The sequence below is a fragment of the Drosophila busckii genome, chromosome 2L (genome assembly GCF_011750605.1).
Source record: "Drosophila busckii strain San Diego stock center, stock number 13000-0081.31 chromosome 2L, ASM1175060v1, whole genome shotgun sequence".
Lineage (NCBI taxonomy): Eukaryota > Metazoa > Arthropoda > Insecta > Diptera > Drosophilidae > Drosophila > Drosophila busckii.
The window spans coordinates 2,070,264-2,082,340 of NC_046604.1; the positions used below are offsets into that span (position 1 = coordinate 2,070,264).

A 12,077-nucleotide genomic window follows, 5' to 3' on the forward strand; every position below is an offset into this window, starting at 1 on the left:
TCTATGCTTACGTTACAGCGAGGTGTGCTCAAAGCGTTTGTCATTGAACAATTATTTGTGTTTGCTAATTGGTGTGGCTGCCCTTGCTTAGGCTTTGGCACTGATTGTATACAAAGGATTAACAACTGAAAGCTGTGGCTTTTGCTACTTTCACACGAATACAGGATTAGGCAATGGAACGAGGACGTCGACGACGACGACGACGACAAGAGCCAGCGAGCTGCAATGTTTATCTTTGCCAAGAAGCTTCGCCGCTGCAGCTTTGTCTTGTGCTCTTGAAGTTTTGTTTGTTTGTTTGTTTACTTGTGCTTGACTGTTTGAGTTGGCGCTTTTGTCTAGGCCGTTGCCACAAAAACTTTCAACACACACACACACACATGGCGACGCCTTTGGTGTGATTTAAAGTTTTCACTCCATTTCCGCTTTGCTTTAGCACAAATTAAATTATGGCCGCACACAAATCGATCATAAAATACTAATTACGCTGCGGCTGTGCTGTAAGCCACGTTAACACGCCCAAAAGTGTAAGAGCGCAAAGGACGCTTAGCCAGAGCGATTAAACGCTTAATTATCCCATTGCGACACTTCATTAGTTTTCGGGCGTGCAAGCAACCAACAGTTGCAATTCTGTTGCTGTTGCTGCCTCAGCTTTCACTTCAAGCCACGTTTATTGCAATTAATTTTCTTGCGTTGCTTTGAACTTTTTTAAGTGCTGTGTGGGTGTTTGGACATGGCTCAAAAAAAAGTAAAAAATGCTTCTTTTTTTTGCTGTCACTGCTCAATTACATTTTGGGGCCGCATTGTTTGGCATTGCTTTATGCGTAGCTAATGGAAACTTGCTGTGTGGCCAGTTGAGTGACAAAGCTTTTCATACAATTGAATTGAATTACGTGCGACGGCTGGACAAGCAGCTAAGCTTCAACAATAGCAACAAATAAACAGCGCACAGCGCAAATAAACAAAGTCAAATTCTTAGTAATTTAAAAAATTAAAACATAATTGCAGCAAAGTTGAAATATTTTTATAAAGAAAAAGCGCGCAGTCAATTAGGCAAGTTTGCTTTTGTGCCAACAATTGAAATAATGCCAGCAATGCTTTGAGCATAAAAAATAATTCAACATAAATTATGCGCTTGCTGCTTTGGCTTGGACTCGTTGACTTTTTGCATTGAACTCGCCGCATAAATCATAAAATGCTAGTGAACTAGCTCTCAGTAGCTAAGAGTGTGAGCACGTAGCCCTCGCTGTTGGCTGCACGATTTGTTGAGGCGACAAACGCGCCAGGAGCTTGGCCGCACAATTTTTGGCACGTGTGATAAACTCAAATGCAGCTGCAGCTGCAACTGCTGCAATCGACGCTTGCAGTCGCCGTCAGCATTTTTGCAAAACTTTTTTTTTTACCAGATTTGCTGGCGCTTATCTCTGGCACATGTAGTTGACCTTTTGAGTTTAGCAAGCTAAATTAAATTTTTTTAAATATATTTTTATCTAAGTATTGTAATATATTTGCAGCAGGGCCGGGCTGGGCCTAGCCATGTAATGAACTCTTGGCTCACGTAGTCGAGCCTAGAACGCGGACAGTTGCGTCGACATGCAGCAGCAATTTGCAGCTTAAAACTGTTGAGGCCAAATGCTGATGCAGCAGCAGTAAAGCGATTTGTAACTGATTTAATGCGAGCAACAGTCACACTGGAGGAGCTCTAAGCATTTGGTCATGATGTGAAATGAGTCATTACAGCTGCTGCTGCTGTTCCGTTTGTTGTTGTTGTCCGCAACGTTGGCAAAGGCGTCGACCGCATCGAGTCATTTGTTAACAACCAAAGCGCTCGGTTTTGTTACACCAAATGCGCGGAAGTATGTAGTCGGATGTGGTTAAGCATACGCCATGTTGCACATCAAGCGCGCGCGCTGTGCCGTTTTTATTCTTTTTTTGTGTCTGTCTCTCTGTGTGTGTGTGTGTGTGTTTGCATTTTTATTAAGCACAGTCTATGGCCAACGCATACGCTGGCAATAATACAAAATTTATGGCTCAGCGCACGTGACACGCCCTCTGACCAAACTTCTGTCTGTGTACGCTGCGATTTGCGCATTTCGAATTTAGATTTTGGGGCTGCTCGCTCAGCATGCAGTTTTAATTGTTTTGTCGCTCGAAAATACGCGCACAGTTTATGGCATTTCATTTACAATTTAACAAAGTAAACTTTTTACATTTAAAACAAAATAACAAAAATATATTACACGTTGTATTAGTTTGCATTAAAGTCATGCGCGTTGAGGAGGTTATAACGCTAGAGCAGCTGCAGCATCATCGCTATATAGCCAGCCAAATTAATAATACACGCGATCGCTGGAACGATCTCTGCTCCTGGTATCCTTTGGCTCAAGCGCAGCAGTATCAACAGTTCGGTCGCATCTATGCGGAAAGCTTAAACAAATTCGGCGCTGAGCAGTTCAAGCAATACGCTGAGCGACGTCGCTTGCGGTCGTGCTACACTGCGCCCATTTACAAGCAGCAGCTGGAGGCGTTCAGAGCGCATGGCAACTATCCCATGAACTATTTGGATAACTTGAAGTACTCGATAACCACCAATGGGGAATATGGACTGATAACACCAGCAGCTCATCATTCCTGCTGAGCTGCGTAAGTTGCGTGCTGTGTTTCGAGCTTAGCTGGCAGTTGAATATTGCTAAAGATAGTTAACTGCCAGCTGAGCTCCAATGCAAGTCACAGCAGCTGGCCCAGATTGAACTCCTAAATAAAAGAAATCAAAATCAGCGAAATTTCAAGACATTTATTATATATGGAAAAAGAGTTTAAAGAGTTTCAAATAAATAGTATTAATATTAGCTAGTTAGGCATATTTATTTATTTAGAAAATTATGAAATTAATATAAAATACAATAAAATCTACGCTGCGTTCAAAAATGTGAGACAAAATCAATATTTTATTATTTGCAAATCAAGTTAGCTAAAAGAAATAAAAATAAATTGTATTATTAATAGCTAGCTTGGTTTATTTTTATTTATTATAAAATTATGAGAATAATATAAAAAATCTTCGCTGCTTTCAAAAATGTAAGCCAAAATCAATATTTAAAAATTTATTTTTTAATATATTAGCACAGACAATTGAATGTCTAATAAATAAGCATACATTTATTTTTTATTAATTTTTTAATAAATTAACACAGACAATTGAATGTGTAATAAATTTATTTACGCTTATTTTAATTAAAAAGTAAAACAAAAGCTACTTTGACGCCTGCTCGCAACATTTCCATTGCATTTGATATGCATAAGGAAACGCCTTAATTTCAATAAAATGTTTTTATTACTCGTGTAGAGCTAAAGCTATATACACATATATATGGTAAGCACTGTATTCATTTATCTATCTAACACTCACCACAGGCAGCCAGCCCGATAAATTTTTTATTCTCAGTTGTGTGTGTGTGTGTGTTGAGTGAGGTTTTCAGCTTTTATTTAATTTGTATTGCATTTGTTTGCATTTTTTATGCTTTGATTTTCAGCTGCGGTTGGTTTTGTGTGCGGTTAAGTGTGTTGCTTTTGTTGAGAGCATTTGCTTTGATGAAGGCTGCTGCTGCTGCTGCTGTTAAGTTAGTAATGCATTAAGCCAGCCATTTTCATTAAGCAACAAGTTTTGCAGCCAATGCAGCAGCAGCTAGTTCATTATTTCGCTCGAGCGCTGGTAACAAGCAAAATAGCAACAGCAACAACAACAACGACGACAACGACGAGCAGTTTGCCTGTCACAAACTTTTTAATCTCGTTACGTGTACAAAAAATAATAAAATTAAAGCTTGATGCTGGCACTTTGGCACGCAGACCTGCAGCCAGGTGAGAAAAAAAGTAAAATAAATATGCGCCATTTCAATACGCCGTTTAAACTGATAATTGTTTGGTATAAATCATTTGGCCAACAACAACAACAACAACAGCAGCTACTTCAAACACAAACAAAATAAGCTGCGTTGCGGGCAGCGCAGCGCGGAAAGTTAATTAAAAAATTGTGGCCAACGCGCGGGCAACTTTATTGTATAAGTAGCCAGTTGCCTCTGCCTCCCCCCCCTCAGGCACAATTCAATTAGGGACGTGGCCATAAATAAGCCACACACAGAGACAGAGACAACGACAAAGCGACAAAGCGACAGCCAACAAAGCGCAAGCTGAGCCATAGACACATTTATTTATCAAATGCTTAAACAAAATACGAAAGTTTGTGTATTTAAAATTCGCAGCAAGAACTTTTATTTAATCTTTTTGAAATAACAAGTGGCACAACTTGCTTTTTGCCCTTCAACTTGGCCAACTTGGTTGAGCGCGCACAAAAAAACACAAAGCCAATGCAAATACGTATGTGTGTGTGCTCACACATACACATACACATTGTGGGCTGTGGGCAACTTGGCTAAAGTAATTATTTTTAATAATTGACTCGGCGTTGTTTGGTTCGCATTTTTTGCTGCTGTTGTTGTATATTTTTGAACTTTGAACTAATTTGGCAAAAGTTTTGCTTAACACACACTCAGGCACTGGTGCTGGCGCTGGCACTGGCAGCTGCTGGCATTTAACAACCACACAGGCTCCACCACAGCGCATTACTTAAATTAATGTAATTTATTGGTTTAGGCAATTTTAACTAGCATGCATTTTATTTTAAAGCCATTTCATTCGATTAAGCCAAGCCGAGGCAATTTAGAATCATTTCAAACTTTGCTCTTTACATAATTGCAAGCAACCGAAAGTCGTTTGCTCACAAATGTCGCAAGACTTTGAGCATGAAAATGTGAATGTTTAATTTCAGAATTCTAGCGAATTGACTATGCTAGACTTAAGCGCCTTAAATTAAGTCGATTAAACACAATTAAAATTGTTTAATGCTGCTCGTTCGACAAAAACAAATAAAGCGCAAAATTAATTTGCATTTTGCAACATTTACATTAGTTAAACAATAAAAAAAAACAATGCGGAAATATTTGACAAAACACAATTTAGTTTTGTTTAACTAGCGTGTTTATTATTATACTTTTTTGGGGTTAAATTATAAATTATTATGCAGCAATTAGAACGAGCATGAATGCGATAAATTAATTGAGTCGAACTGCAAGTTAAGCTAACATCAATTAAAGGTTACAGCAATTAGAGGCGTATACTTAATATATAGCTGGCATATGCTTTGCTCAACGCATTGCTTTATAAGTACTGCATTTATTTATGAAGCTGCTTGTGTAAATTTTTTATTAAATTTTTTGCAACAATTTTGCGCAAATATTTGCAGCTGCGCTTAGCACAGGCCGCAACAAAATATTTACATTACTCATACGCCGCCTGTGCTGTTGCTCGCTGGCATTTGTGCCACACAGACACAAGCGCACGCATACAACTGTTTGGCCTGTGTGGGCGACATACACGCGCCTGGCTGCGATTTAGTGTAATTTCCGCAATCATTTCCTACAACATTTTATGGCAACGCTCGCGCGCTTTGATGCCAACAAGCCGCGAGTGTCTTCAGCTCAAGCACTCGCAGTAAATGACTGACTGACTGACTGACGCGCTTAACCTTGGCAACGGCTGCGCCTACCTGCGCTTGCATGCTTTATTTTCATATCTCTTTTGATTCTTTTTAAAGGCGCATAGCTAACAACATTGCAGACATGCCAAGCGCCAGACAAAGGCCTCAACTATGTTGTAGGCGCATAGTTTTTAGCATTGCGCTGTTCGCTGTTGTGTGGCTTGACTTTCCGTTTCATTTGTGTGCCATTTAACGGCAAATTGCTTAAATTGAATTATGGCATTCGCTGCATATTTTGCCGCCGCCGCCGCCGCCGTCATCATCATCATCTCAGTCAAATGCTTTTGCATTAAATTTATAGCGCGCAATAAACTTTTGCGGTCGCCTGGCCAAGAACTTTGGCGCGGCGCTGCTCGCGAGCAAGCGCCAAAATACCGCAGGGCAATTACAGCACAAAAGGCACAACAACAGCGACTGGACTGAAGCTGTAGATGTAGCTGTAGCTGTAGCTGGACTGAGGCTTGCTAAGCTTGCGCTAGAACCAGCAGCAGCAGCAGCTGGTGAAACGCATGAAGCCATGTCAGGACAACGAGCGTAGCATAAACCAAAAATCTACATGCATAAATATGTTTTGGGGCGCGTAGGTGGGTTGGGCGCTTTAAATGGGGCATGGTCTTGTGCATCAGCTGCTAACTGATTTGCTTTCATTGCTGGTTTGGTTTTGGTCTCGTTTTGTTGCCACACTCACTCGATGTTGCTTTAAACAACAAACACACACACATACACACACATAGATGAATTTTATGAATAATATGCTTGAGGCATTAATTTTGAAATTGGTTATTTCGGCCATTTGGCCAACGTTGTGTATGTGGCCATGGCTCGCAGTCAAATGGAGTAACAGACCGTAAAGAGCAAAATATGTGTAATATGATTAAATTTTATCAACAAGCAGCAAGCACACATTGTCTCTCTCTCTCTCTCTCTCTCTCTCTCTCTCACACACTCTCTCACTCTTTAGCTTGCGTGCGAGCACGTTCAACAGCTTCGACGACATCTATAAATGTTGTTGAACGCCATAAGTAGCCGTAGCTATTGCTTCGCTTCATCGTCATGCTGCTTCATGCTGCTTCGTTGCTGCAAGCTTTATATGCAGCTTGTCTGTCTGTGTGGCAATGTGTTATTTATTGCTCATTTATGATTCGAGCGCGTGATATTTGCCAGACATTGTCTGCATTAACAGCAAAGGGCAAATCGATTGCTTATGCTGCTGTTGCTGTTGCTGTTGCTGCTTCGACATTTGATGTGCGCTGGCAAAAACAAATGCATTAAACTGATTTTGATTTGTTAGCAGTGTCAGCAATATTTTTAACAAATTTGTCAGCTGAAAGTAATCAGCTTAAGCTGCGATTTTTAATTTGCACTTTTTGACAAGAGCGTGTGCGCAAATTTTATTAATTAATTTGCTTGATTAATTAAAGTAGAATACATAACTAGTCTTAAATTGAATGTAAACAGACATGTGAGCTTTTAACAATGCTTTGCATTTACTATTAATATTATATTAAATGAAATGTAAGACTTTGTTCTGCTCTGCTTTGATTTGAATTTATTGAATTAAATGCATTTGCATTTACTATTATTATCATTATTATTTCTATAAATCAAATATTGAGCTTTGTTCTGCTTTGCTTTGATTTTTTTATTGCATTAAATTTAAATAATGTGCTTAAAAAATAAAATTATGCTCAATTGAATATTTATATTATTTTTCATAGCATACTTTTAAGCGCTAATTTTCTTTTCATTGCTGTGAATTTATATAGCGATTAGCTTAGCTAATAATAATTTTTAAGCGCTAATTTCACATTATTTGTTTTTTCTCAGTCACTTTTCACTCTTTATATACATATAAGTCTCTCTACAGCTGCTAATATAGCCATACATAAGTAGCTTATGTTTAATTCTAATATTATCTCTCTGCAGTAGCCGCATCAAACGTTACACGCATCTCTCGACTTTAACATTGCAATCTGCAAGCTTTTTGTTTTTTTTTTCCCTACGTCTGGCTTGTCGTACACTCATTACAAGCGGCAACATGCGGCTGTCATGTTTCACGTATAATCAACCCCAAACTGTTGCTGCAGCTGGCTGCAGTTGATGTTGCTGATGCAAAATTGCGCATACGCTGCGTTGCCGTTGCCGTCTGCATGTATATGCATTAAATTGACAAACTGTTGCCTGTCTGATTGAATTTTGATTGTTGCTGTGGAAATTTTTGCGCATAAATTTGCAACGCCAACAAGCCAAACAACTCAGCGGCAATTATGTCAACCCACTCAACGAGTGGTGGGGCACAACTTCATTTGGTAGCGTTGATAAATCTAATAAGTGTCGCGGACGTCATGCGGTATTAAGTTGCCTTGTTGATGCCACACGCCCACTTAGATTCGCACGCCCACATGGCCACGGGCGTGGCGTATACCTTAAAGGTTAAGCAACAATGCACAAACTTTTCCCAACTTGTTGGCGGCAAAACTTTTACTCGCATTTTTTTACACAACTCGCTTTAGTTTATTTTTATTCATTCTGCTTGCTTTTTCTTAATACTCACTGCAGTTGCTGCTGCTCCTGCTGCTGCTGCCTTTTTACTACACAGCTAAGCAACAATGCAATGCTGCAACTTTTTATTATTGTATTAACAAAAAGTTGTTATTTTTTCGACTCGGCTTTGCCGTTGCCGTTGCTTTTACCTTTGCCATTTGCTGTGCTTTTTTTATAACCTGCAGTAAGCTACAGCTGCGTATCGCGCATATTCTCAAAGATGTTGTCAATAGTTACACTCAAGAGTTGTCTGAATAGTTTCCAAGATTCAAAGACAAAATATTTACAAGCTTTGGGTATAAGAATAATTTAAAATATTTGCGAATTTCAGCTTAATATGTGTAGATTGCAATTGCAGATCTGCGAGCTTAAATAAAGCAAATCGTAGACTGTGCCACATTCCTGCCTCGATCTCTCTCACTCGCGCTCTCAGCTAATAAGGAAACATGCGTGTCCTTGAGTTTCCATTGACTGAAAGTTTGAGACTCAGCTTAGCTAGCTGCAAGACTGTCTGACATAACTTTATTAATACCCAAGCGCTGCTTGAAATCTACATTATTTTAAGCTTCTTTTAATGCTAAAAACGAAGTTGAATTTTTGAAATCTTAAGCACATTTTACTTAACTTAACATTGCCAAAGTTTAATGCAATTTTGTTCATTTTCTATATTATTTTCATGCTATTTTAATGCTAGAAACAAAGTTTAATTTTTGGAATCTTTTTCAACAAAATATCAAATAGCTTTACATTGCCCAATTTGAATGTAATTTTGTGCAGATGCAATTCATGAATCTAAGAAGTCAATACAATTTTGCTATCGAATGCCATTACGCTAAGTTATCAAATTAATCAAAAATGCTTTTGTATACATAAATGTGAATATGTAAGCATTTTCATAAGTAGTGCTAAGCTCTTGCAAACTTTTTGCAATATTCTCATTTACATATTAAGCGGCAAACAATTATATAGTTTTTATTATTTAAGCATTATTTAAGTAACATAGAATTGCAGTCAGCATAGAAACATTTTAATGCCTTTTGTAAATTTAGCAGCTTCAGCTAGACACAATTCGCTTTTTATCTTATAATTGGCCTATTGTCGAAGCTCTCACTTTAATGGGGGCAGCACACAAATAATTAACACGCGCCCAATTGCGATTTAAGCACAAGCTGCTTATTCATGTCTAAGTAGAGTCTGGCAGCAAGTTGGGCAGTCAGTTTGGAGTGCAATGGCCACAGCCAGTCAAGGGTAAACTAAGGCAGTCAATGCAATAAGCGATTGCTACTTACTAGCGCTTTAGTTTTTTTTCATTAATTTTTTAAATGCTTCATGTCGATAGCCGTGAGCAGAGCAATTTCCATTAATTCTGTGTGCAGCTCGCTCTCTTAGCAGTAAAGAAAATGAACAAAAGGCAGCAGCTGCAGGTGCAGCGCACACACAAAACAGTGAAAAAGAAAAGCGAGGCAAGTTGCTAGTTGGGTGTTTGGGTGGGTGGTTGGTTGGTTGGCAGCTATCAGCGGCAACGGGTGTTGATTGTGCTAAATAACTGCACAACAATGGCCTAAGTACGTTGATAGAAAAGTAATGAAAATCAGTCGAGCAATGCCTGTAGCTAAGGATAAGCTGGCATGCCAAGCGTTAAAAGGAAATGTGTAGTGGGGGCTGGGCTGGGGCGGGGAGGGACTGATTGGTAGCTTCAACAAAGGCTAATTCGCTCACTGGCTCTGCACAAGGAATAATTGGTAAAAGTCGAAGCAAAACAGCAATAGAAAATCAAGCAGAGTAAGTAGAAAAAAATAGAAATAGAAATAGAAGCAGCTCAAGCTCAACAACAGCAAATCGAAAAACAAAAGACGAATATTGTGTAAAGTGGTTTTATGGAGCAACAAAATAGAAAAATAGGATTTACCACACACACACACACACACACAAATAAAGCTTGAGCAGTTGGCAGTCGCCTTAAGGTTAAAGTAAAGATTGCAGCAGCGGCTCAAATGGATTTACGTGTTGCGAATTTTAATTAAACGATAAAAAAAAAATATGTAAGAAAGGCCAACAGACAGCAGCGCAGTGAGAGAGTGTGAGAGAGAGGGATGGGAAGGGGGGTAGCTGGTGGGGCAAATAGATGACCAGCGCACTGCGTGTGCTTAGCGCAAATTTATGGCAAGCAGTGTCGGCTATTTGGCCGCCGTACGTTGACTTTTTGCTATTCATTGCGCCCAGCCGGTGTAAAATTTAATTTACGAGCTTGTATTTTCAATATTGCCAAGCGGCGGCAGTGGCGGCTGCGGCTCTTAAAAGTGATTAACATTAAATCATATAAAAGCAAGAGCCGACGCATATCTCTTGCCAGCCAGCTGACCACACTCAAACTTAGCCTCTCCCTCACTCTCTCTCCCTCTCACTCTCTCGCTCTAAGCAAACAATTATATTTTGTGCACGCGCCCTTCATTCATTTTCACGCACGTACGAGTTTTCACACACAATTTTCACCTTGCGGTCGAGCTAGCCCACAATGCCCAGAGCCCAACAAATATAATAAAAATAAAAAAAGAGAGAATATAAAGGCAGCAAAGGCATTTACAGCTACGCACTTTGTTTGCTAATTTTGCAGGCGTGTAGCTTATCAACGAGCAGCGCCACATTAACATGAGTCCACACTCAGTTTGATAGCGCAGCTCTCGGACAACAACAACAACAAAGTCGTGAACTTTTAGCAATTTGTTTGATTTTGTGCTTATTGGCGTTGTGTTTTGCATAAGCAATAAACATAAATTATTGAAGGTGTCCAGCAGCTCTGACATTTATTTATGCCCATAACTCAAACGCAAGTGTGTGGGCGAGTCTGGGCGCAGAAAAGTATGCTATAGCATTTGTCTTTGCACTTGTTGATTACTTTTAAATGAGTTTTGCTTGCTTAACTCATTGCCCATTGGCTTGATTGATATTTACGCGCGCGTTTGATTGAAGTGTAATCAGTAGTTAGACAGCAATATGTTGGCAGCGAAATGTAAGTGAGCAAATTGTAATTAAAATTGCGCCAAGCACAAGAAAAAACAACAACAGCAGCGCTACAAATTACGCTTCATGGCACAAAAGGTCAAAGCACTCGACTGTGTTGACAACAGCTGAAGCAACTGGCTGCAACTTCAACGCTATTTGCTGACTGCTGATGGCAGTGACTGTTGCGTTGCGTTGCGTTGCTAATGAAAATGGCAGTAATGCTTGCATAAACAACAACATAATGAAGCCATTGCAACTGGCAGCGAAAACAAAGGCTGGCGCCAACAAGCAGCAAGCAATGGCAAAATGGGCGTCACCAAAGCATAGAAAGCCGCGCTGCGCTGCGCTGCTGGCTGCCACTCATAAATACACACGTTGACAAAAAGCTAGACAAACAGACTCAAAATGACACAAATGGCTGAAAATACACTCAGTGCACTCACTCATGGGCGAGAGCATATGCTCGCCGTCCGTCCATCCGTCCATTTGTTTAGAGCAGTCAGTCAGGCTTCAAAGCAGCGTTCTGTCTGTCTGTCTGCCTGTCTGTTTGTTGCTTTGTCGCTTTGTCTCTAAAGCAGCAGCCAGACGACTGACTGCGCGTAAATCAAAGTGAAAAGCGTGCTAATTGCATTAAAACCATCTAAACAAAATGCATTGCAAGTGGCTGTGTGATAAATAAAAACGCCAACAGTCAGCCACTCCACCCACACACACACACACACACACACACACACACTCGCTCACACAGTTGGCCTTTGGCTTTAGCTGCTTGATGTCCTTTTGTGCATTAAGTCAGGTGCATACTAAATCCAAATGCTAATGCTATTCATACTTTTTAATTGCAGCACAAGCTTTAAAAAAAAAATAAAAAGAAAAAATTACTTTGAGGTATTAAGGCTTAAGTTCTTGTTGTTTTACATAGCAGCTTTATTTTATG

At 39.7% G+C, this 12,077-nt stretch overlaps 1 protein-coding gene across 1 annotated transcript; it reads left to right on the forward strand.

Annotated features, from left to right (window-relative positions):
- The first annotated feature begins 2,194 nt into the window (after window positions 1–2,194).
- Window positions 2,195–2,815, forward strand: LOC108604620. Its single transcript, XM_017994169.2, has one exon. The coding sequence runs from the start codon at window positions 2,264–2,266 to the stop codon at window positions 2,633–2,635; it is 372 nt and encodes a 123-aa protein (XP_017849658.1). The 5' UTR covers window positions 2,195–2,263; the 3' UTR covers window positions 2,636–2,815.
- The last annotated feature ends 9,262 nt before the right edge of the window (window positions 2,816–12,077 follow it).

Excerpts from the sequence above, each read along its gene's own strand:
- LOC108604620 (XM_017994169.2), top strand. The coding sequence starts at position 2,264 with ATGCGCGTTGAGGAGGTTATAACGCTAGAGCAGCTGCAGCATCATCGC.